Source organism: Mauremys mutica, chromosome 11 (genome assembly GCF_020497125.1).
Source record: "Mauremys mutica isolate MM-2020 ecotype Southern chromosome 11, ASM2049712v1, whole genome shotgun sequence".
Taxonomy (NCBI): domain Eukaryota; kingdom Metazoa; phylum Chordata; order Testudines; family Geoemydidae; genus Mauremys; species Mauremys mutica.
In genome coordinates this window covers 45,864,466-45,891,332 of record NC_059082.1, presented here as the reverse complement: position 1 = coordinate 45,891,332, position 26,867 = coordinate 45,864,466, and the positions used below count along the sequence as shown (strand labels likewise).

The 26,867-nt window shown below is 47.2% G+C and overlaps 1 protein-coding gene across 1 annotated transcript; it reads right to left on the bottom strand.

The window, feature by feature from the left end:
• Positions 1–498: 498 nt before the first annotated feature.
• TBC1D21 (TBC1 domain family member 21) lies at positions 499–25,021 on the bottom strand. Its single transcript, XM_044978980.1, has 11 exons — positions 24,759–25,021; positions 23,359–23,466; positions 19,475–19,578; positions 16,009–16,103; positions 11,233–11,343; positions 10,024–10,124; positions 9,477–9,573; positions 8,330–8,427; positions 3,823–3,939; positions 731–820; positions 499–644 (listed from the first exon to the last, which is right to left on the bottom strand). The coding sequence occupies exons 1-11, from the start codon at positions 24,816–24,818 to the stop codon at positions 600–602; spliced, it is 1,026 nt and encodes a 341-aa protein (XP_044834915.1). The 5' UTR covers positions 24,819–25,021; the 3' UTR covers positions 499–599.
• Between the last annotated feature and the right edge of the window lie 1,846 nt (positions 25,022–26,867).

Here is a 26,867-nt window from a genome sequence, read left to right as displayed (position 1 = left end):
CGTCGGGTTCAGGGCAAGGTTCTAATAGAGGTGCCCACCACTTAGTTTGCCTGGGTTACTAACAGCACCTGAGGCTAGTAGAATCGAACCTTAGTCACCTTCTAGTGCCACAAACTGTCTGCTCAGCTGGGGCATTCACACAGCACAGAGCCACAGCCTGCTGCAGCAATGGAAGTCTTCTTCATGCCAGGGGGCTTTGGCTCAGGGCCTGAGAGACAGGGTGAACTGCAGGTTCAATTCTGCCTGATACCACATGGGCGCACACACTGAGGGGTGGGCATGGCCCCAGGAATTACTATGGCGGCTTTATGCCATTCTTGCACCTCCAGGATTCAGAGCTGGTCTAGGGTTGGTGGCCCTCTGGGTGTACAACAGAGCAGCCCCTGCTGGGGGCTTGCTGCCAGTGAGCTCCAGCTGCAGCCATTTCCTCTCCAGCAGCAGTTGCCTATGTCAGTCCTGCCCCACCTCTGAACTGATAGATCCCAGGGGATGGGGGGCATTCCTTGGTCTGTTTATATTGCCAGGGTGGCCCAGCAGCCAGGCCCAGACTCTGATGTCCACTCCGGTCACACACACATTTATTGCTAACCCTTCTGTCTCTATGGATCTCCCTGAAGGAAGAACTCCTTCAGCTCATCTGGGACCTGTGGAGAAAAGGGGCTGGGTGAGACATTGATGAGATGATTCTCCCAGCGCTCCCATTCCGCCAGCACAAGCCTCTGTCCGTTACCTTGTCCTTGTGTTCCATGAGTAGTTTGTACATGGAGCAGGCTTTGGAGATCAGTTCATCTGCATCCAGGTCTATGATGTTCCCACAGACCTAGGGGGCGGGAAAGGAGAGCAGAGACACCACCAACCAGGGTAGAGCAAATAGGTTGCAGGAGGCTGCTCCCCCAGTGGCCGTTAGCTGTATGTGCAGTGCTTTTTCAAGCCAATAGGTATCACTGAAGCTGGCACCATCACCCCCCAACCCTGCCACTGCTCAAAATTTGGCTCTGTTGCCATGGTGTGCCTGCTGAATGTTCTAACCAGGGCAGGGGGTATCTGATGTGGCAGCTAGGCCTGGGTGACTCAGCTCCCAGGAGCTACCTGTATTTTCATCCAAGTCTGAGCACTATGCATTTTTGACATTTGCTTTACTTTTTTATTCTCACGTTTCCCATTCTTTATTTCACCCCCTCCTTCTACTTCCCACCAGGGATTACAATCATAGCAATGCAGGGCTGAAAGGGACCTTGAGGGGACATCTAGTCCAACCCCCTGAATTAAGACAGGACCAGGTAAACCTAGATCATCCCTGACAGGGTTTGGGAATCTCATGAGAGATACTGCTCTGATGTGATACACAGCAGTCTCCTCTCCACTCTGCCCTGCAGCTCTTTGGTGCATTCTACGATGGGGAGGGGTGACCTGGTCCCATGAAAGCTATGGCCTGGCTAAGGCCTAAGGAGTAGAGCTGAGTAGGAAACAGTTTTCTTGTCCTGTGAAAAATTTTGAAATAAAAAAAAAAAATCTCATCCCACATCAGGCTGAACAAGAGAGACAGAGCCCCACCCCAGAATAGTCCAGGGGCTATTCCCCTGGGATGTGACAGACTGTGGTTTCAGTCCCTGCTCTGCTGGATTGGGAGCAGGAACGTGACCCTAACTGTCCCAAGTGAGTGCTCTGATCACTAGGCTATTGATTGGTCTGAAGTGGGTCATTTGCTCCCTGTGGTTTTGACCAGAAATCCCATCCTGGACCTGAGTAACCTTCCCACCGAATGTCCAGTGGAAACTGGCCCTTTCCTGCAAATGTTTCAGTTTAGAAAACTCAGCATTTTTGTATGAAAAACCTGGGGCTCTATACCAGCTCTGCCACTGACTGTGGGGTGACCTTGGGCAAGTCCCTGTCCCTCTGTTTCACCTCCTGGCCCTTGCCTGTTTAGATTGTTGGGCAGGGAGTGTCTCTTATTGTGCCTAGCACAACAGGACCCCAGTCTCTAGTGGTCCTACTGTAATATTAATAAAAAGTAATGAACATTCAACAGGACATGCCGGTCACTGAAGATGCTTGGAGAGGCAATGAGTTCAGGACAGTCTGGAGGAGGTTTAGACAACCATCCATGTTCATGGGTACTGAGTTGAACCACCTCATCTTTTAGACCATCTGCAAATTTTAGGGGTGCCAACTGCAAAACTAGAGGGGGGTCAAGAGAAGTGGCATTCATAAAAAGGTCATATTAGGGAATCTTAGAAATGAGAGGCAGGAAAGAGCTATTAGGTGTTGGAATACCTACAATTTCCCATAGGAGGCTCCTCCACAGCCTCACAGATCTGACTGTCAGGAGAGTCGCTCTGATGTTTTCCTTTGCTGGCTTTCATCTGATGATTACTCCTATTTATTCCTTTTTTGATCATCCAAACAAGCCTTTTCCTTTATTGGCATTTCAAATCTTTAAATACTGAACACAGCCATCACTCCTGTCCCTCTCCCACACTTCCTTCAGGGAACCTATCCTATATTACACATGCAAACCTACATTAAAAGAACACTAAGACTGCAAAGTTAAGTACTCAAACATTAGGATGGGCCAGAATTAAGGTTTCTGGGCACCCTTAATTGGGCTCCCCTTGTGTGTATGCATTATGATACAGTCTTTAATTATATGACCACATACTATCTTTTCCACAGGACCCCTGCCTCTTTTAGTAGGAGCTCCCCGCACCCCTCAGCACCAGATTTCAAGTCCTAGTCCCAAAGAAGAAGGGGAGAGGAGGGGAGAGCTTCAACAAAATGGTTGTGAGAATTTTTAACATGGGCAAAACAATGTATCTTTCCCTAATCTTGTTATCAGAAATGTCTGAATAGCTTTTGCTGAAACTTTCCAAAAATAATCAGCCTGAGGCTGACACCTAGCATGGGAAATTTCAGCCAGAATAGTTACAGTTTGGCAAATGTATGAGCAAGTGTAAACATGGCCATATAAAAGAAAGCATTGAAGAACTTTAACTCCAGGCAGCACTACTAGCTCTGCCTATAATAAATCTTTCCTCATAAGTCCTCTTGAAGAATTAATTTGCTACATTAGGAAGGAACCAGGGATCTAGATTCTTAATTCCCCTTTTTGACTTGAAAATTGCCCCTTTGTCCTTCCCCATCCATTCTCAGAGATTATAGCTTGAAACATTGAAATGGGACCTCTTCACAAAGGTCAGGCTAGGAATCAGATCTGATGCCAAGCTTCCTTCAAGTTTTCCATATCAGGATAGGACCAAGTTGTAGACTTTGGATCTGGTTCCTGGTCTGAACATTCCCAAAGCTCAGGGGGTTTAGGATCCTATGTTCATATCTGGGCTCATGTCCACTAAAAACACTGAACTCACATTTGAGAAAAGTGGCACTTGACTATTTTGGAGAATGGCAGCCAGGACAGGCAGAGCTCATGCTATGGAAGTGCATACTTCCCTCAGTGTTCCCTACCAATATGTCCTATCCATGAGCGAGGAGGCCCATCTCAGCAGGCTGAGTGTGTCCTTTCAATCACATTCATTGTTTGGCCTCTGCCAACAAGGGAGCTGATCCATACCATGCAGAAAGGTATGTCTGGTGATATAGCTAACTGTCCACTGGGACCTGGCCTGAGACCCATCAACTCATCTCACTCAGGGCACCAAACAGCAGCCTGATGGCAACAACCCTCTACTGCTATTGAGAAGGGCTGGAATTGAAGCCCTCTCCTAAAGGGGTGATGCAGTGCATCCCATTCCCCCCTCATCTACTGATTTCCTGGGGTGTTGGGGGAGCTGTGTTACACACCAGGCTCCCTTTTGGCTGGCTCACCATTAAAATGTCATCTCCACCCATATTTTCGCGGAGGATTTGGTCTCTGACACTCTGCAGCATTGTGTAGGCCACGATCACTTGGAAATTTCTGCAGGGCATCCCCATCAGGAATACCTGGGAAGAAACAGACCATGGGCCAGAATCAGTGAAAAACATCAGAGGTGATTCCCATGCTCCACCCAAACCCAGCGGAATCTGAACCTTTTGTTTCAGGAACCAAACATGAGGAACTAGCAGCCTATAGCGCCTTTTATGCTGGAGGATCCCAAACTGCTCTTTTCATAGACTATAATCATAGAAAAGAAACTGATCTTTTCATAGACTATATCTTTGAGATCACCGAGTCATCTGCCATTCAAAGGCAGCCACCTGTGTGATGGAACAAGGCAGCTATTTCAGAGCATGCAGCAACACTACACAAATAAATAGGGGAAACGGAGAAACAGTTGCTGCACATGAAATTACAGGAGCAATTTGGGGGGTGGGGACTGCATATATTTGGAAGGTTGGGCTTGTGGTTTAGGCACATGAATGCAACTGAGAAGAGCTGGCTTCAATTCCCACCTCTGCCACAGATTCCCTTATCCTCTTTGACCCTCAGCTTCCCATCTGAGTGTAAAGCAGGGATCAATTTAGAGGATACATTCTTAGGGAGTAGGTACTGTCTCCTGCTATATGTACAGTGCCTAGCAAAATAGGGCCCTGATCTTGGCCAACAACACTGGAGCTAATGCTACTCCTCTTGCAAAATACGTAGTAGGGACTCTTTATCAAAAACAAGTGCCTAGGCCCTTGGCTTGACATCTCAGCCAAAACATGGCACCTCCAACAGCACAGAGCCCCCTGACTTGCTGGGTCCATGCAGACTCCACTATATTAAGCAAGTGCAAATTAACCATATACCAATATTGATAGTTCATCTTTCAATGAACTCATCCACTTAGTCTGAGCTGCATTTGCTGCTGGGTGAACTGATTCTAGGTTTTGCCCAAGGGCAAAGTGGCTTTTGATATCTTTTTGGAGACTCACTTGGCCAAATAATCTCATTTCCAGCATTGTCTGCACAGGGTGTTCAGACAGCATCCTCCCCATCCCAGACAGAATTTCCCCTTCCATGGCACAGCCCTGAGACCTCAGCAGGAAGGGTGAGCATGGAGAGAGAGCTCTGTGCAAATACCAACTGAGATATGAAAACTACCGGGGAGAGGGCCGGGAAATGAGAACACTAAGTGACTGGTTTGGTTGGGCAAGAATCTTGTTGCTGCAGCAATCCTCCCTTAGCCTTGGACACACACACAGGGCTTTGGATAGCTACTGGGGTAAAGGCGGTAGGCAAATTCTCAGCTGGTATAAATCAGCAGTTACTGATTTCAATGAGGCAGCGTTGTCCAGTGTGTAGGGCACTGGGCTAGAACTCAGGAGATCTGGATACTAACCCTGGCTAACCTGTGATGAGTCTTGGACAAGTCTCTGTGCCTCGGTTTCCCTATTTGAGGTACTGATCCTTGCCTCATTTGTGAGAAGGTTTAAGAGCTATTGATGAAGAGCACTAGATGTTGTCATCTTTCAAGCTGAGGGGAATTACATGAGTGAAGACTGCCAGTGGACAAACCACAAGAAAGTCTCACAGATTCAGAGGCTCACTCAAAATATCTGAACCTCTCTGTAGAGCCCTGCAAATCTGCAGACATTCACTTAATCTCCGCAGATAGTGGAATGGATGCAAATACAGCCATGCAGGGCTCTATTCACCGGTGGTGCCTGGCCTGCGGCATCTGACTTGGGCAGCCTGTCAGGTGTGGCACAGTTGGGCTGGTGGCAGCAGCCAGTGCCTGGGGCTGAGCAGCAGGTTGGAGTCAGGATTGTCCAGCACCTGCTCGCTGTGGCACTTCCTGTCCAGCAACTTGGGTCCCTCAGGTAGTGCCAGCATTCCCACCATAGCCCAGCCTGGCAGCTCCAGTGCCTCACCCCTCCTCCTCGCTGTGATGCAACACCCACTGCTGCTGCCATGTGTCATCGCTCATGAGCCCCTGGGGAGCAGCACATGATGCGCAGCCCCTTCCCGCCAGCTGCCCCTTCTAGGGTTGCCAACTTTCTAATTTCACAAAAATGAACTTCCTTGCCATGCCCCCTTCCTTGCCCCTTCCCCAAGGCCCTGCCCCTGCCCTGCCCCTTCTCTGAGAGCCCAGCCCCCTTCCCTCCAGCCCCCCTCCCTCCGTCACTCACTCTCCCCCACCCTCACTCACTTTCACTGGACTGGGGCAGGGTGGTTGGGATGCAGGACAGGGTGAGGGCTCCAGCTGGGGGTGCAGGCTCTAGGGTGGGGCCATAAAAGAGGGGTTCAGGGTGTGGGAGGGGACTCCAGGCTGGGGCAGGGGGTTAGGGTGTCTGGGGGGGGAGTTTGGGTGCAGGAGGGGGGGCTCATGGCTGGGGCAGGGGGTTAGGGTGTCTGGGGGGGAGTTTGGGTGCAGGAGGGGGGGCTCATGGCTGGGGCAGGGAGTTGGGGTGGGGGCTACTGGGAGGGTATTTGGGTGCAGGAGGGGGTTCCAACCTGGGGTAGCGGGTTTGGGGTGCAGACTCCAGCCAGGCAGCGCTTACCTGAGGCAGCTCCTGGTCAGTGGTACAGCAGGGCTAAGGCAGACTCCCTGCTTACCCTGGCTCCTTGCTGCTCCCAGAAGCAGCAGGCATGTCTGGCTCTTAGGTGCAGGGGTGGCCAAGCGGCTCTGCACAGTGTGCACTGTCCATGCTTGCAGGCACCGCCCCGCCCCCAGCTCCCATTGGCCACAGTTCCCTGGGGCAGCACGCAGAGGTTCCCCGATTCACCTACACCTAGGGGCCACAGGGACATGCCAGTCACTTCCGGGAGCAGTGTGGCGCTGGGCAGGCAGGGAGCCTGCCTTAGCCCCACTGTGCTGCCGACAGGACTTTTAGTGGGTGTGGATGCAGATACAGGTAAACGTTGGCTAGTGGATTTCAGATCTGATTGCGGGTTGATCCTGGTGGATGCGGATCCACATTTTTGTATCCTTGCAGGGCTCTACCTCTCTGGCCTGCAAAATTGAGCCAGGGACCTCCCAAAATGCTATGCTGTCTAGTGATGTTTCCATTATTCCCATCTCCCAGTCCAGCTGGAAGATACCAGAAGAAACTGCCTCTTGCAGCTGAGTGGGAGCAAAAGAAGACTAGGATCATTCCATACTGATGCTGGACTCACTGGGCAAGGTTTTCCCGCCAGTGTGATTCAGGAGGTCAGACTAGATTACCACAATGGCTCCTCCTGGAGTTATGAAAATAAATTAGCTCAGGTCCCATCAAAGCCCAGCATAAGCTCACCCAAAGAGTCACACATTTCTCAACCTATGTGTCAGGTTTGTAACAAAACCTCTTCTTATGAGAAGTGTAAACAGCTCGGCACTCTAGCCTTCCATCACCTGGAGTTTTCAGCACAACTGGTCAGGAAATGGGGTTTCATTTTACAGAAAATTTTGGCAAAAACTGAAACTTTTCAACCGAAACCCAAAATATTTCAATTTGGAAATGCTGCTGCCGATGCCTCATGGAAGCTGTAATTGAGCTGCATCATTCTCCCAGTCTCAGAAATCACCATCATCATTCCTAGACCTTGTTTAAGTGCTTTTCATCAACATGTCTCAAAGTGCTTTATAAACGAGGTTAATATCCTTACCCCCAATTAAAGATGGGGAAACTGAGGCACAGGGCGGGGCTGTGACTTGCCCAAGGTCACCCAGCAGGCTAGTGAAAAAGCCTAAAATAGAACTCAGGACTCCAAAGTCAAAGTCCACATTTTTCTATAGGCCAGGCTTCCTAGGCAGACTTCATCTCCCACGATGCATCACAGTCTCCCCTCTTGAAGAGGAAAAGTAGTGCATAATGGGAATCTCTGGATATGGAGCATTATGAGACATGTAGACTCATAGAGGTCCTAGAGAAGAATGAGTACAAGAGGCAATAGAACTACAACTCCCATGAAACACTAGGACAGTATTACCAAATCAAACTGCTCTAGGAATTATTTTGGGGAAGTTCTCTGGCTGGAGGTCAGACTGGATTATTGCAGTGGTCCATTCTGGCCTTGGAATCTATTAAATATTTCAGCTTTCAGGAGATTGGTTTTTCAAGAATAACAAACAAACAAAAATAATCAAAATTTCCCAAGGAAAGCAGCCACTTCTCATGAAGATTTTTTTCTGTCAAACAAACAAACAAACAAACAAACAAAAACAATTTAGAGGGAACATTTGTGACCAGCCTTAGTTTCCAGTCCCACTTTGGAGTGGGCCATGTCATCAGTCTTCAATCACATTTGCTGCAAGTGATGATTAGTTCATTGCCCTGGAGTTACATCCACTCTGGCAAGTCACTCAGGCAGCCTCTCTGGCTGAGAATCTTTGCCCTTTGTAGGGGGAAAGGAAAGTCACAAATGCCAAATATCCATCATGCCTCCAGGCACCAGGAAAGTCAGAGAATGTCAGAAAGCTCTCACCTCCCACAGTCTCCAGACATCATCAAAGGATTTGAAGACTTGCTGAAAGAAGAGGCAAAACCAGGGGAACAGTGACTGCACAACTCTGCTCTTCCCTTCTGGAGGATGAGAAAAGCAAACTCAGGTCAGGGACTGAGACACACCTTACCATCCAGCTTGTGCAGATATAAGTCAGAGAGTCTCACACTAGGGCACTCTTCTCAGTTGCTTTGTTTGCTGCAGTACATGTTGAGTTGCCACCTTTAAAAGTTGGTTCTCCAGAGCAAACATCCTGTTGCAATGCCTCGACATTTCATCACTATATTGCCAGCTCTCATCGTCATCAGGCAATGCAGCGTCAGCATATAGTGACATTGTCACAGAATGGGATGCTGTTACATTGCTGTGCAACGTCAAGGCATCGTCATGGCAACTCCATGCTATGTCATAACAAGAGGATGTTACACAGGCCCCAAAAGATGCTGAGACTCTGACGACCCATCCCCATGACGTGTAGAACATGAGTCAATATTGGAGCTGTCCCATGGAAACTGGGATGTGTTGGCAACCCCAGTCATTCTCAAGCCTCCTAGTTAAACTCATGTAATGTCCCTGGAAGTGGCATGGAGGTACAGTGTAGGACCTGGAGGGGAAGGAAGAGCTTTGATTTTCCACCAGTAGATCCCTAAGGAAGCCAGGTCTGGCCTTTCTAGTCTAAGGAGAGGACAGCTCAGTGCAGGAAAGGAGCCTTAAAAGAGAAATTCCTGTCAGGGATGGTCTTGGTTTACTTGGTCCTGCCACAGCACAGGGACTGGACTTGATGACTTTGCATGGTCCCTTCCATCCCCACAGCTTAGTGATTCTATGAAATGCCAGAGGACCACTCCCCCTACCCATCCGTGTGAATTCACAAGATCATGGTAGAGAAAGACAGGAAAGATGGGGAGGGTTGAGATTCATCATCCTGCTCCAGTGCCAAGAAATCCAGGATGTGGGACCTCTGCTCAGGGCCTGAGCCTCCATTCACATGAGATGTGGCAGAACTAGGCAAAACCTGTGCAAATGGTTCCTTTGTTTTGCTTCCAACACCTGGAAATTACACCACCTGAGCTCCAGTAGCATTTGCTTTGTGATTCTCTGGGTGGAGAAGGAGAGTAGCAGGACTTACCCAAGTGCTTTGCAAAGATGGGATCCATAAATGCAATCACAGCTTTCAGCATTATCAGATTTTTCCCGACCCCAATGTTCACGACACAACTGTGCTCCTGGAAGAGACAATGCAGGAAGACTTGGAGGACAGGAAGAAAACAGATGGCCCAGCTTGGCTACAACCTCCTGTTAAATCCATGAAGCCAAATTCATCCTTCCCATAATTCCATTGGCCTTTCCACCAGCAGCCTGGACATCTCCTGCAGGGCTGGCTCAGCGTGGCTTGGTAGGTGGGACATGGGTCAAGTCACACCATTTGTCATACAGGGGGTGGTGCAGGGTGGCTGGGAGGGAAAGTTGAGTTGGGTGACATCACTGGGGATGTGTGGGTGGGCTTGCAAACCAGGAGGGGGCAGACTGGCCCTCTTCTCTCTGAGGTTTCTGCCATAGCTGGGTGTGGATGGTCAGGTCAGGCAGATTGCCTCCAGGAAGAGTTGCTGCAGGCTGGTCAACTGGATGGCTCAGTGAGGGCACAAAACCAGGGCCCTACAAATCCTCTGACCTACTGTTTTCTGGAGGAAGAATTGAAACAGCCAGTAGACCTCATGTTCCTTCTCCACCAGCAACTGGAATAGCAGGAGCATCTCGTGGAACCCCTGCTGGTACTCTGCCAGGAGAGAGAACACACGGAAACACACCCACGCATACAGATAGACATATGTGCAAACAAATTACTGCAGCAGTTCAGAAACACACTATGAAACAGCATGTCCCTGGGGATTAGGTTAACATGCTCACGGAAGCTCTCCTCCCACTCAATAACAGGGATTTGTGGGTGGAGCTCACCAACACAATGAAAGTCCCCACCCTCTTAAGTGAGGGAGGGGAAACAAATTCTGGAAATGAGCTGATCAGAGGGGAATGAAACACAGGCATGGGGTGCAGGTCACAGGATCTAACCCAGGGGCTCACTGCCCTGTGGAAGAGTCACATGGGCAGTAGTGGAGATCAAAGTCCTTTGTTTATCCATAGCTTGGGCAGTGCCATTGCTAGCTCCTCCCCTACTCCACCGCTGGGTCACAGCTCTGACTGGGAGGGGTCACCACTAGTGGGGACAGGGGAATTCAGTTCCAGTGACCCACATGAGCCTTGGCCTCTTTGTGAGACAGTCTGCATGAGTGCACAGTTCCTTAACACCCTGGGAGATTTGCCCTTACACAGAACAAGAAAAAGTGTTTTCAATGCAGATTGTGGGAGCTTAGTTGGTCACTAGGGGGCAGGGACACCCCCAGCGGCTCACCAGAGGCCCCTCCCATGCTAATGCCAGTTGCTGGAACCCTGCCCCTCTCCCCCCCCCATATCAGGCTGTTGTCCATCCCTGGAACCCTGACTGGGGGGAACGCAGTCCCCACAGGAGGCTGTTGCCAGAACCCTAAAGGGGGGGCCACACATGCTGGAATTCTGTAACGTGCTTCCTCCCCCCAGCCCTGCCTCCCCCCTGCAGGGGACTGATATCTCCGCTTGCCCTCTCAGCATTGCACCCCACTTTTGTGACAAAAGAGGGCATTTGACCATTTTGCTCTTGCCAACTGATCAAGTCAGCAAGAGCAAACAGGACAAATGCCCACCTTTTGGAAAAAAAGTTGGGATGGCCTGGACAGGGCTTAAAAAAGGAACTATCCCAGCCAAAACGGGACATATGGTCACTGTAAGCCTCAGAGACATGATAAGGATCCTTTGCCGATGCCCAGGTATGCCACTGCCCCAGCACTCACCAGCATCCGTGTTGCATACGTAACTTAACAGAAGGATCTTCTCCAGCTGTTTCTTGTCCACTATGGCATAGCCTTGTGCATCTCGGAGGTATAGTCTCTGCAGGTCAGAATCTGTTGCGGGAGAAACAGACATGTTTCCCTTATGGGGGCAGGGTGCCCAGCATCGCTGGCTCAGATCATGCAGCCCTCCTGAGGTAAAGGGGAGCTTATAGACTCCTTATTTCCTACTTGTTTGCTAGCTGCAGAACTATCCAAGGAAATGCATGTGATATTATGACTGGACATACTGAGACAGGTTCTTTGCCTGGCTCTGTTCCCTGTGCACTGATCTGGGTGTGGGAACTGGCCCAATCTCCACTGCTGAGGATTTCCCTGGCAGGAGGGAGTCTTCAGTGGGCATACAGCTGGCACAGCTGGCTTCTGCTTCACCCTCTCCTTCTGGCTCTGGTTCAGAGGGCATATCAAAGGCAGACAGGGGCATGCTCAGGAAGGGAAGGGGAGGGGATGTGTCCATATGACATTATGCTCTGGCTATCATCAGCTGGCCAACAGTCCTTGAAAGACTGATGCTAGCCTGGAGTGCTTTATCCTGCACCAGGATTGGGCAGAGAATAAGCGAGCCATAACCAGCTCCCCCTCCATACTGCACTGAGTGGAAAATTAATGAAGTGCAGAATCTGGCCCCTGCAATGCTTTTACTGTATGTGACTGGCCTGTGCAGAGACCCCGGGGATGGGTGTATTAGAAATGCCTACGATAGAATGGATGTTGTGGTAAAACAGCTGTGGTGAGGTGAGCTGTATGAAAGGGCTCTGAGCTAAGAATCTCAAAGCTGCTGATAGGTGGCAGGGTATTCTAGGTCCTCACTCAGTCCCAGCATGCTGGCAGTGCTACATCTTGAATATGAATGTTGGATTTCAGTAGGCTGCGGTACTGCATGTACCTCTGTGGGCTTATAACCCCTTAGTAACAAGAACAGTCACCAAGAAATAAAGAGAAGAGAAATTCCGCTCAAACAGGCAAACTCTTTGCTAGGTGAAATCCAAATCTCAAAATGTACTGCTGAGGGAAGAATACATTGGTCAAGTACCTGGATGTGCAGCACCACCTGCTGCTAATCTACACTTCTACAGCTGCTAATAACTCACCAAATGGCAGATAATGTATGTTACTTTAAATCAGTGTTCTGCATCCAGAATTACTGGTTGTGGGTCTTTCTGATTGGGTGCAAGTGGCCCGGGGGAGTGGCAAAGTAGGACCTTGGAATGTTGGAAAACACAACTTTTTCTAAGCCAAGCTGAACAGGGAGTTGCACTGGAACCACGACTGAACTTGGAGGAGAGAATTGTTGGTATCCACTATTTAAGTGCATATTTGTTGACATAGAGGCAAAATGTGATTTCTTTTACACTCAGTTGGAGTCAAGGTAATAAAAACACATTCTGCTGAATGTATGACAGTTATCAGTGGTTTGCGGTTGAATTGTGAGAGCATATCTAGTGGAGTCCCACAGTCCTTGGTTTGATACTATTCAATATGTTCATTAATGACTTGGATTATGGAGTGGAGAGTGTGACGTTGCACCCCATAATACTTTATAGAAATATGCTTATGAGTGTAAATATGACATAACTGAAATATGTTTTATGCTAGATATGTCATGTAACATATCTTTGCAAAGGTTATGATCTACTGAATTTATTCATCCTATTTGTATTCATGTATCATTTTTATATCTGAAGTTATAAGCGTTGGCTCTATGCTTGTATTTAAAGTGTTTTCTGTAGGAAGCACATAAGGCAGCTTTGGTCAACACAGTGTGAAGGGGTTATTCAAGTAATTGGGAATACTTAACTAACAATGGACTTTGGGAGACACTAATCCACATCCGAGCTTTCCTGGGAATGTTCAAACTAACATGTAAACAATAGCTTCAGCCTGCAAAAAGCTGAATCATTCATAGACATGTGACTTGTCCAGGTGGCTAGAGACCCCATCTTGTGGCTGTGATGTTACACAGAGAAAGACTATATAAGGCCCTGGAAACCCCTCCATTTTGTCTTCAGCTGGCTCAGAAGATAGCCTCTCCACCCCAAAGAGATACCTGAAAGAAACTGGAACAAAGGACAGTAACTACGGGGGTGTTAGTGATTGCTGGACCCAGACTAGGAAGGAGTCTAGTCTGTGAAAGAAGTTTATTGGAACATCTCTGAGGGTGAGATTTACCTGCATTTAGTTTCCTACTGTATTGGGCTTAGACTTGCGTGTTTTTGTTTTATTTTGATTGGTAATTCACTTTGTTCTGTATGTTATTACTTGGAACCACTTAAATCCTACTTTTTATATTTAATAAAATCACTTTTTGCTTATTAATTAACCCAGAGCAAGTATTAATACCTGGGGGAGCAAACAGGTGTGCGTATCTCTCTATCAGTGTTATTGAGGGTGGACAATTTATGAGTTTACCCTGTATAAGCTTTATACAGAGTAAAATGGATTCATTTGGGGCTTAGATCCCATTGGGAACTGGGTATCTGGGTGCTAGAGACAGGAGCACTTCTTAAACTGTTTTCAGTTAAGCCTGCAGCTTTTGGGAGAGGTGGTTCAGACCTGGATTTGTGTTTGCAGCAGGCTAGCGCGTCTGGCTCAACAAGATAGGGTACTGAAGTCCCAAGGTGGCAGGGAAAACAGGCTCAGAAGTAGTCCAGCACATCAGGTGGCAGTCCCAAGGGGGTTTCCATGACCTAACCTGTCACAGAAAGTATGCTTATAAAATCTGCAGATGACGTAAAGCTGGGAGAGGTTGCAAGTACCATGGAGGAAGGATTAGAATTCAAAACTACCTTGACAAATTAGATTATTGGTCTGAAATAAACAAGGTGAAATTCAATACAGACAAGTGCAAACTAGTTCACTTAGGAAGGAAAAATCAAATGCAGAACTATACAAGGGGAATAATTGTCTAGGTTGTAGTACTGCTGAAAAGGGTCTGGGGGTTACTGTGGATCACAAATTGAATGTGAATAAATAGTGTGATGCACTTGCGAAAAAGGCTCATTTCATTCTGAGGTGTATTAACAGGAGTATTGTATATAAGACATGGGAGGTAACAGTCCTGATCTGCTCAGCACTGGTGAAGCCTCAGCTCACCAAACTTTAGGAAAGATGTGAATAAACTGGCAAGAGTCCACAGGAGAGCAACAAAAATGATAAAAGGTTTTGAAAACCTGACCTCTGAGGAAAGGTTAAAAAAAACCTGGTCATGTTTAGTCTTGAGAAAAGAAGGCTGAGGAGGACCTAATAACAGTGTGCAAAGATGTTAAGAGTTGTTGTAAAGAGGATGGGGATCAATTGTTCTCCGTGACAAGAAGCAATGGGCTTAATCTGCAGCAAGGAAGATTTAGGTTAGATATTAGGAAAACCTTTCTAACTGTAAGGGGAGTTAAGGTCTGGAAAAGGCTTCTAAGGGAGGTTGTGGAATCCCTGTCATTGGAGTTTTTTAAGAACAGGTTGGACAAAAATCTGGGGATGGTCTAGGTTTACTTGGTCCTGCCTCAATGCAGGGGGCTGCACTAGATGACCTCTCTTTGTTCCTTCCAGTGCATTTCTATGACTCTATGATTTTTCTAAGGCTCTCCACCAGGATGGAGAATCAATTGCTTCTCAAGTATCCACCCAGTCCTACCTCGGTGCTAAGGCTCCTTCCTGTTTCAGCTGGTTGATATATGCAGCTTACAAATCAGTGTAACATTAGGTTTGCAGTATCGTTTAATATTCCCTTTGTTGTACAACTGGGAGAAGACTAAATGGGAATCTGAATATAATAATGCTAATCACTTTTGTAGTTCCTTTCATCCACAAGCAATTGACCCCAAGGGGATTTCCAGACTCCTAGTCTCTCTCTTACTACATCTCTGTCTAGTATCTTTCTTTATATAACTTTCTCTCCTTGGGTCACTTGACCCATCTCTGAAATGCTGATGGCTCCAGGCAAAGATGTGGAATTCATTAGCTCAAGCAATCAAATACTGCAGTTCAGGACTAGAAGAATGTCACAAAGTGGAACTGCAGGGGGGGAGTTTAGGTAAGCACCGATGTAATTACTTGAGTTGGAATTTGGCCAGGACACCAGGGTTAACACTCCTGCTCTTCCCAATAGCATCATGGGACTGTTAATGACTATCAGTGATCAGGACCTTGGTTTTACATCTCATTTGAAAGGCAGTGCTTCTGGCAGTACAGTGCCCCTCGAACAGTGTCAGGGCAGTAGTCCAAATCATTAATGACACAGAAAGAACAGTGATACCTAGTGAATCATAACAATATGGTTGTTATGATTCACAATCAACAATCGGGGGTTGGACTAGATGACCTCCTGAGGACCCTTCCAACCCTGAGATTCTATGATTCTATGAATAATATTCCTGACTGCACCTGGAGATTTGCCTCCAGATAAAGTTACGTCCAATACTGCTAAACAGACGAGATGGAAAATGATCACGCACCAAGCTAAGCTGATCTCTCCTGAGTAAGGCTTGTGCTCAGGTAGAAGAATGAAATCAAACTACAGGTGTCCTTAGACTTCTGAAAGGCAAATAGATCACAGTACTTGAGCCATTTGAGTCAGAATCTCCAGTGAAGGGTGATCACTTGAGCTTAGGAAGATCCATGTGACAAGGGGCTAGCAACCTGGCAAATCACATTGACTCAGCTATCTGCTGCCCTCCTGCTCCTCAACCCCTGGAAACACCCAATTCAACCCCTGTGACAACTTACTGATGAAGCTGCAGACCTGCATGAAGTCCCTGTGCTCTGTCTCCAGTAACGGTTGGATCTTGTTATACATGTTGCACAAGGCCTGGTAACTTTTCCTGAAAGAATGTGGGAGGTAGCTATTGAGAACACGCTGCAAGAATGGAACATAATGTCATAAGGGATTGGTAAGAGTTTTGCACCATCAGAACCTGGTGAATGAAGATTCACAGTAAATGAAGGAAATCAGGGGGGTAGGAAAGAGGGAGTTGATCTGTTTTATTTAGAAATTGTCCCCAGTTTTGCAACTAGGTTGCGAAAAATGAGCAATTTTACCAAGATTTTAATTTTGGTTGTCTAGCTAATATTGCAACGAACTGGCATGTGCATGCGCACCACTACCCTCTGCAGACCTGTCCAACTTCATATTGGTAGTGCTGACAGCCTTGTGTGGGTCATTGGCAGTGGAGATTGAATGCGGGACCTCTGGATCTTAATATATGAGCCCTACATCCTGAGCTAAAAGAGCTGTCTCTTCTAGACACTGCTGTGGCAGGCTCATCAATCTCCAGCTGACCTAGCCACCACAAGAGGAGGACAGAATGCATAGTTTACACATCCTAAGTCCTATACTGCTAACAACTGATAGAGATTCTCCATTAGTTCAAGAGCTAAAAGGCTGTGCTTTAGGAGCAGGAAGATCTGGGGCCTTATACTCAGTTGGTATCTAGCAGAATAGTGTTCTGAAAGTCAGTCTTTTAGATTATAGACTGCAGGTCAGGAATTGTCTCTCTTCTACATTTGTACAGCACCCAGTACAAAGGGGTGATAGCACTATATAAATATTTACTATTACACTGATAACAAAGTGGCTGCTGGACTCTCTCCCAGCTGTCACTGTGAAGTTCTTAGGTGCTCTGGCATGCAGGGCCGGCTTTAGGAAGTGCAGGGCCCAATTCGAACATTTTCGGCAGGGCCCTGGCAGGGATGACTAAAAAAAAAAATACACGTAAAAAAACCCCTTTCATTTCTTCCATGTATTATTTACTTTCCATAACTATTTAAATAATAACAAAATTATATATTACGTACATTCTGTAATGTATGTGGATGCATGTTAACCCCACCTAAAGTTCTTGACGCCCTCCCCCCAGGGACCCCTGCCCCATCCACCCGCCTTCCCTGTCCCCTGACTGCCCCCTGCCACCCCATCCAACCCCTCCTCTCATTCCTGATGGCCCCCCAGGACTCCTGCGCCATCCAACCACCCCTTTTCCCTGTCCCCTGACCGCCCCTGGAATCCCTGCCCCTGACTGCCCCCTGCCACACCATCCAACCCCTACTCCTTCCTGACTGCTCCCCCAGGACCCTTGCCCCCATTCAATCCCCCTGTTCCTTGCCCTCTGACCACCCAACCCCTATCCACCCCCACCACAACCTCCCAAACTCCCCTGCCTTCTTCCAAACACCCCCTCCCTGCTCCCTGCCCCCTCACCGCGCTGCCTGGAGCCGCTCGGCCGGGTCCGGGTCTGGGACGGAGCTGCTCGGCTGGGGCCAAGGCCAGGGCTGGGGCCAGGACCGGGCTGGGGCTGGGACTGGGGGCGTTCGGCCGGGGCCGGACTGGGCCGCGCCGCGCCTCCCTGGAGCCCTCCTCACACCCCCCCGCCCCAGCTTACCTACCCCTGTTTGTTTCCGGGCTTCCTGCGAATATCTGATTTGCAGGAAGCAGGGGAGGGGGAGGAGAAGGGGGCGGAGCGTTCAGGGGAGGAGAGGGAAGTGAGCTGGGGCTGGGGGCGGGGTGGACAGCTGCGGGGCCCTCTTAGGCGCGGGGCCCAATTCAGAGGAATCAGTTGAATTGGCCTAAAGCCGGCCCTGCACCCTAGCAACCTGGGTGGAAGGCCAGAGTTCTCCATGTAGCAGTTACAGTTTGGCAGGGAAAAGGGAAGGCTCCAGAAAATGTTTCAAAATAGAAATTCTAAAGGTAACTGCAGCATGCAGTGGAGTTAGACCCAAAGTTGGGTCACCACAGGAAGACAAGCCACTAGCCCCTCCCCACCTTCTTCTAATCACACCTCCTGCTGGGGAGCCATCTTCAATGGTAACTGTCCCCACCCTTTCAGAGTGGCACTCTGTCCACTCCACTCGTGGCTGGTCACACATGCAACAGAGGTCTTGGGTTTGCTCCCTGCTATGGCTGACCCAGTCACGGCCTGGAAATCTAGGTGTCTCTTCCACTCATTTATCGTTATTCTTCTGCCACGGTAATAACTCCCTCTCCACCCTCATTTCCCTTGGCAGAGCTCACCTGCAGTTCCATGGAGCAATATCAACATTTTAGCCCTACGCTCTACTTGCACATTTAGGCTTTTCCCTCTGGTCTCTTTCAAGGCAAGTGCTAATGATCAGAGGATTCTGGAAACAAACTGAGATGCAAAGAAGCTGACAGCTGGAGGTCATCTGGGGAGCAACTTGTGATGTCAGTAAGGTTTCAGGGACAGACTGCTGCAGGATCTGACCCCCAAGGCTTGACCTCAGATGTGTTCACATTCCCACTGAGGCACAGTTGCTGCACCTGTTTCTACCCAATCCATGTCTCACCTCTACAAAGTAATGGTCCTGAGTGCATGGAAAGGTGCAAAATTCACCATGCAACTGCAATGGAGCCACTGAGCCTGTTATTAAAACAGCTAGAACGTACATCTCAGTTATGCTAAGGCCATTCCGTACCACTCAGCTTCAAGGGGACAGAAAGGGCTCTCAGAACATTCCCTCCTGAGCCAGTGCAAAGCTGGCATTGGGGCTGTGCCAGGCCATAGCAGGTGACTCAGGGACATAGTTGGAATGCTCAGTACTACAGCTGGTCTGTTTTCTAAGGACTATAGGAGGCCCATGGGAAACAGAGTGTAAGTTGGAGCAGGCCTGAGGCTGGAAAGGAAGAAACCAAAAGAGAAGCTCAGCACAGATGCTGTGGGATCACACCCTTGGGGCTGGTACCTGTGGACAATGAGGGTCCTGACTTTTGTCACCAGATTAAGAACCTGTTTTAATTAAATCTGTTCTACCACATTCAAAGCTGACGTACGTGTGGCCCATCAGTATCTGCAAAGCCACCACCTTACCCTGTTAAATCCCTCTGTGGAACTTAGCCTTCATCGGGGTGCACTGGGTTGGCAAGTGACAAGTTGGGACAGATGGGTTTCTGCTCAATTGTGATATCTCTTTCTCCCAACCCATTCACCCTGGCGTGTCTGTCTCGTCTCCCTGTGGTGCCCTCTCTGACAAGTGGACTGTGAGCTCTCTTCTTTGCTTTCTGTCTGCAGAGCTCCCAGTACAATGGGGCCTTGATCCTTGCCCGGGGTTCACAGATTCTACCATAATCTGCATCATCATCATCATCAAATCTTCAGGGCTGCCTGTGAAACCACCGGCTTCACCTGTATATCTTCTGAAGTCCGATATAGAAGGACACTACAAACAGATAGATCCATACCTCCTCATACTGTCAACAGTCAGCCTCTCATCATGCGAACTCCTCCAGGAGTAGTAGCCAGTGAGAAACTTCCATGCTTCTGATCTCACTGCTGGATCCAGACCCTGAAAGGGATGGCAAGGTGAATACAGGGGGCTTTTATTGGCACAAAGGGCAGTTGGGCACCCACTTCCCAGGGAAAGTTCTGCAGCCTCAAACCTCTGAATATTTCCTTAAAGGTAATAATTGGAGATATACCAATCTCCTAGAACTAGAAGGGACCTTGAAAGATCATTGAGTCCAGCCCCCTGCCTTCACTAGCAGGACCAATTTTTGCCCCAGATCCCTAAGTGGCCTCCTCAAGGATTGAGCTCACAACCCTGGGTTTAGCAGGCCAATGCTCAAACCACTGAGCTATCCCTCCCCCCATATCCCTCCTTAGTCCTCATGTCTTGGTGTTTGGCCATAAAGTGAGATGGTCACCATTTTTGGGTGAAAACATCTTTTTGATTAAAACAGAATTTTAGCAAAAAAATTGAATTTGATTTTGGCCTGATTTTTTTAATTTAAAAAAAAAATAATTTTAAGGGTGGGAGGGAATGAGTTTAAACAACTCTGGTATATAAGCAAAATCCTGGGTAAATGGTTACTGATTGTTCTTACTGAAAATGGTGGTGTAAAACTCAAAAAAGTTTCTTGGTTTTTACTCTCAGTTCTTTCATCAACAAAACTGAAAAGTTTTCACAGGAAATTTCAAAACAAATCTTTTAAAAATTTCCCATGACAAATAATTGGCATTTTCCAATTGGCTCTAACCATAACTAGGGCTGTCAAGCGATTGAAAAATTAATTGTGATTAATCGCATGATTACAACAATTAATAACTATTATTTGCACCGTTTAATTGCACTGTTAAACAATAATAGACTACCATTTATTTAAATATTTTTGGATGTTTTCTACATGTTCAAATATATTGATTTCAATTACAACACAGAATACAAAGTGTACAGTGCTCACTTTAGATTTATTTTTTATTATAAATATTTGCACTGTAAAAATAAAAGGAATAGTATTTTTCAATTCACTTAATACAAGTACGGTAGTGCAATCTCTTTATCATAAAAGTTGAACTTAAAAAATGTAGAATTATGTACAAAAATAACTTCATTCAAAAATTAAACAATGTAAAACTTTAGAGCCTACAAGTCCACTCAGTCCTACTTCAGCCAATCGCGCAGACAAACAAGTTTGGCTACAATTTCAGGAGATAATGCTGCCCGCTTTTTGTTTCCAATGTCACTGGAAAGTAAGAATAGGCATTCACATGGCACTGTTGTAACTGGTGTTGCAAGATATTTACGTGCTAGATGACCTAAAGATTCATATGTCCCTCCATTCCAGAGGACATGCGTCCATGCTGATGACAGGTTCTGCTTGATAATGACCCAAAGCAGAGTGGACCGACACATGTTCATTTTCATCATCTGAGTCAGATGCCAGAAGGTTGATTTTCATTTTTGGTGGTTTGGGTTCTGTAGTTTCTGCATTGGCAGGGCCAGCTCCAGCATTTTTGCCGCCCCAAGCAGCGGAAAAAAAAATAATTAAAAAGCCACAATCGGCAGCACTTCGGTGGCAGCTCAACTGCCACCGCTTCATTCTTCAGTGGCAGTTCAACAGCAGGTCCTTCCCTCCGAGAGGAACTGAGGGACCCGTCGCCGAAGAGCCGGACATGCCGCCCCTTTCCTTTGGCCACCCAAAGCACCTGCTTGCTGCGCTGGTGCCTGGAGCCAGCCCTGTGAATTGGAGTGTTGCTCTTTTAACTCTTCTGAAAGCATGCTCCACTCCTCTTCCCTCTCAAATTTTGGATGGCACTTCAGATTCTCAAACCTTGGGTTGAGTGCTGTAGCTATTTTTAGAAATCTCACATTGGTACCTTCTTTGCAGTTTGTCAAATCTGCTGTGAAAGTGTTCTTAAAATCAACATATGCTGGGTCATCATCTGAGACTACAGTAACATGAAATATATGGCAGAATGCAGGTAAAACAGAACAGGAGACATACAATTATTCCCCAAGGAGTTCAGTCACAAATTTAATTAATGCATTATTTTTTTAACAAGCGTCTTTAGCATGGAATCATGTCCTCTGGAATGGTGGCTGAAGCATGAAGGGGCATACGAATATTTAGCATATCTGGCATTAAAGACCTTGCAACATTGGCTGCAAAAGTGTCATGCGAACATCTGTTTTCACATTCAGGTAACATTGTAAATAAGAAGCAGGCAGCATTATCTCCCATAAATCTAAACAAACTTGTTTGTCTTAGTGACTGGCTGAAAAAGAAGTAGGACTGAGTAGGACTAGGCTCTGAAGTTTTACATTGTTTTGTTTTTGAGTGCAGTTATGTAATAAAAAATTCTACATTTGTAAGTTACACTTTCACTATAAAGAGATCACACTACAGTACTTGTAAGAGGTGAATTTAAAAATACTATTTTTTGTTTATCATTTTTACAGTGCAAATATTTGTAATAAAATAATAATATAAAGTGAGCAGTGTACACTTTGTATTCTGTGTTGTAATAGAAATCAATATATTTGAAAATGTAGAAAAACATCCAAAAATATTTAATAAAAAAATAGAATACCAATTGAAATTTAACAGTGTGATTATTCGCAATTAATTTTTTTAATCACAATTAATTTTGAGTTAATTGCATGAGTTAACTGTGATTGACAGACCTAGCCATAACCCTTCTCTGGGCACAGCATAGCCAGAAGCTCAGAGCACTGCAATGGTGATTTTTGAGTCACAAAGTGAAATCTTGCAGCACAGGCACAAGGAGAACAAAATGAAAAATATGCAGACATCAGATTTTGTGCAAGTTAACTGAGGTCAGTGGAGTTGTGCAAGGGAAGATAGTATCTGCAGGAGCTAGCACAAGATCTAACTACTTGCATTTATGGCTGAGCACTAAGATTTCTCACTACTGGCAAAGCTGAAGGGGAACTAGGACATTGTCACAGTTCTCTGAAAAGGTGCCAGGTTGTCCAGAGTCAGCTCAGGTTTCCATGGCTGCTTTGATGAAAATTAAAAGCTATTTTTACTGGTTTTTAAAAAACAGGTTATTTTGTGATAAAATATGTTCTCTCTCACTTGGCAAAAGTGAGTCATTTGTAAACAAACTTCAAAATGCAAACGCCAAATAAGCATAATGGCTATATTGGAGTGGGCCAGGAATTCCTGTGTTTTACTGGGAAACCAGTGAAAAATTAATATTTTTCACAATGATTTTTTTGTCCAGTGATGCACAAAGTTGAAACGATCAACGACATTTCTTCTAAAAAATGCTTGGATTCCAAATCGTCATAGCAACCTCAGCATGTGATACCTCTAAGGTCTGATGGCCAGTGGATTCACCAACCCTTCAAATGGATTAGCTGTCCTGAAATGAGCCTTAATCTCCTCTTAATCCTTGTATGGAGTTTGGTGTTGCTGAAATAACACCAGATCCTTCTTTGTGAAGGAGAAGGTTCATGCCTCCCTCTGGAGGATGCTCCTTGCCTAGGGAGAAGTGTGGCTGGCACAGAGCCAGTGTAGCTGCTTCTACATCATCCTTCCCTGCACCAGCTGCAGAGGCTGTGGCCTGGGGAAAAGATGTGTGGAAGGGGCATTGCATTGGCAGCAGACTGCTCTCGCTTACACTGGTGGAAGGATCCAGCCTGGCACCAGTATGGCCTCAGGATTGTGGGAGGATACAGGAGTCTTGACACCACCTTTGTGCCCAGCCTGAGTGCTTCTTTGCTGCAGCTGGAGACCCTGCCTCAGGTCTGGGGCACACAATGCCCACCCTGCATAGCCCTCCCTGCTGACTGTCACATTTGAGAGCAGACCCTGCTCACCCTGTCCAGGATGTTGGATGAAATAAAATCCCGAGATTTCACCAGGTGGCCACTCTCATCAAAATACCCTTCCCACTCAGCCTTGTCGATAGGCATCTTCTTCATCCCCTAGAGACAGAAAGAGATCTCAGAATTAACTCAAATCAAGAATTAGGTGAGCACAGGGGGCCCATTTGGCCTTAAAAATCTCTGAAATCCAGGGAGATATCAACTCCAGGTCCCTCCTGCTGTGGATGTTAAACACTCAGGGAAAATTCCAGAATTAGTGCCCAGCATCCTGGTCAAATTCCCTCTTAGGCAATTGCACTGTGCTTACCTAATTCTCTGTGCACTTCAACTGGAAAGTTATTATCCTTCATGTCCTGGCCTAAATTGCTATGTACTGTTGTTCTGTGCTATTAAACAGCTGCTATGTTTCACCCCAGAGATGGCTGCACTTTAGTAGCGGGTAAAGCTTGTCTCATCAAGAATTTATAAAGTCTTCTGACTGCCTTCAGGATGACAGTCTGTTATAGCCTTAGCTCCAACTCTAGTCATTTATGCTTTTAGTTCTGGAGGTCCCTGGTTCAATCCCCAGCATGTTGGCTTTAAGCTCTTGCTTTGAGATCAAGAGGTATGGGGTTCCATACAGAGAATATTAGTGATGGAAATACATTCTATCTCAATTCTTCCATGGTTCCTCTTATAATAGGCTTGTGATCTCTATTTTCAAGACAGGAAACTGACGCATAGAGTGTCAAAATATCTTGATGATACAGGAACTGAGGGCAAAGCAAGCAGTTTGTCTCAGGCTGAGCAGGGCTGTTGCAACCATTTAGGCAACCTAGGCAGTCGCCTAGGGCACTAGGATTTGGGGGGCGGCTTTTTCTTCGGCAGTGACCACGGTGGCCAGATCTTCGGCCGCCCCAGTCGCCGCCGGCATTTAGGCGGAGGGAGATGGGGCAGGGGAGCGCGGGGAGGGCTGCCTGCAGCAAGTAAGGGGGGATGGGCATGCAGGGGACTCCCCGCCCCAGCTCACCCCTGCCCCGCCTCCGCTCCAAGCACACAGTGGCTGCTTCATTTCTCCCACCTCCCAGGCTTGCGGCAGAGAGTGGGGAGCTGCCGCGGGGGGGGCCTCAGGGCAGGGGCTCGGGGACGGGGGAGGGCGCAAGGTGGAAGTTCGCCTAGGGTGTGAAACATCCTTGACCGGCCCTGAGGCTGAGACAAATATTGCTCTGGAGGAAGCCCCTTGCCTTTATATGCCTTTATTAAACTATCTTTATTAGAGGCACCATGGCTGGTTTTCTGGGGCTTGCTCCAACTGCCACTGAGGTCGAAGGGAATCTTTCCATTAATCTTCCTGGGCTGTGGATCTATACTCTGGGATGGAAGTCCACTTGAATAGGAGAGGATGCACTTACCAGCAGAGATGAGAGAGATTTGATTAGTGAGACGCTCACATGTGGGGAGATGGTTTCCATAGCCCTTTCCACCTGCCCTTGGCAATTCCCACCAGAGCCCTGCAAGACAGGTGGGCATATGAAACCAAACCAAACAAGTTGGGGGTTTTGTAGCACGTTTTTTTAAGTGTGGGGTTTTTTTTAAAAGGTTGTCCTGTCTCTGCCCACTCCAAGAGTCCTGTAGAGGTGGTGCTTCCTCAAGAGCAGAAAGAGACTGAGCTGATTGCTGATAGTTGCCATGATGTCATAGTGATATGAGGTCACTCATCACAAAGGGTTTGTTTGTATGGATCCCTACAAAGGACATTCTATAACAGCTTGTCAAGGCTGATTCTCCACTCTGGCACTTCGAGTGCAGAAGGTGGGGGCCCGCAAAGATTTTAAAAATGAAAACTGGCCACTCCAGGCTGGTATTAAACTCCCAAGGTTACAGCTTCTCTCTGACCTTGGATGGATAGATGCTGCCACCACCCAAGTGCAGAAAACGCCTTTGAAACCAGAAAGGCGCACTTGGGAATTCCTTCCTGTGGGATTTAGTTGGGTTTGGTCCTGCTTTGAGCAGGGGGTTGGACTAGATGACCTCCTGAGGTCCCTTCCAACCCTTAGATTCTATGATTCTATGATACCCTCAAGCTCTTTCACCCCTACTCTGGGGAAGAGCTGAGAAAGAAAAACAAAGAAAAATTAGCTAGTGTCAACAGCTGATTAAACAACATATGCACAAACCTCTTACGACACCAAAAATCCAATAATGTTCTTAGGTCCATCAATGGCTATTAGCCAGGATGGGCAGGAATGGTGTCCCTAGCCTCTGTTTGGCAGAAGCTGGGAATGAGCGACAGGGGATGGATCACTTGATGATTACCTGTTCATTCCCTCTGGGGCACCTGGCATTGACCACTCTCAGAAAACAGGATACTAGGCTAGATGGACCATTGGTCTGACCCAGTAGGGTCATTCTTATGTTCTTAAAAAAGGTAAATTTTATTAAAAACAAACAAAGAAATGTGGCTCTTTTGGTCAGGTGCCCACTCCTTTCCTTTTACCTGTGAGCTTGTTAACCCTTTAGAGGTAAAGCAAGTAGAGAACAGCTACTAATGGGTTTTATAGCTAGCTGTCTGGCTGGCTGTTCATAAAAGGGAGCTACCCCACTTTCATTTATCACCCCCCCCCCAAATCACAGATGGTGCCAGCCAGCCTGGTTCAAGTTGGGTCCACACCGGCTGGGATTTCTGTCTGGAGATTTAGAAAACAGAGTTAATAAGTTACATGCACCTCTAAGTTTACTACTAATTACATGAAGAACTAAATAGTACTTTTCACATTTTAAGGACTACAATGACTTAGAAAATGGACATTTTTACCCGGCTGATTCTGGGAAACTTTCCCGGGAGAGTGCATTAGTCACTTCGTTAGAGGCTCCTAAAATGTGTTGTATTTAAAAATCAAAGTCTTGAAGAGCTAAGATCCACGGAAGAAGTTTTGTTAGTCTCTTTGAATGTGTGAAGCCACTTCAGTGCAGCATGTTCAGTCTGCAGGTGAAACTGCCATCCCCAAATATATGGGCATAGCTTCCCTAGAGCATACACAATGTCTTAACATTCTTTTTCTGAGACTGACCAGTGGCTTTCCCTCTCAGAAAGTTTTTTTGCTGAGAAACACAACAGGATGGAATTGTTGATCTGGTCCTTCCTGCATTAAAACTGCTCCTACACCGCACTCAGATGCATCTGTGGTTACGATGAACGGTTGGTCGAAGTCCGGGGCCCTTAGTACAGGGTGAGACGTAAGCGCTGCCTTAAGGTGGTGTGACAAAGTTCCTCCTCTACCTTGGTGGGTCCTGCGCTTATTGGCGGATTTGCTCACCTCAGTGATCTTCCACTCTGGTGGAACCCACAGTCTGGGTCAACTCCTCCTGTGTCTGATCAGGAGTTGGGAGGTTTGAGGGGAACCCGGGCCTGCCCTCTACTCTGGGTTCCAGCCCAGGGCCCTGTGGATCTCAGCTGTCTCTAGTGTCTCCTGTAATAGCTGCATGACAGCTACAACTCCCTGGGCTACTTCCCCATGGCC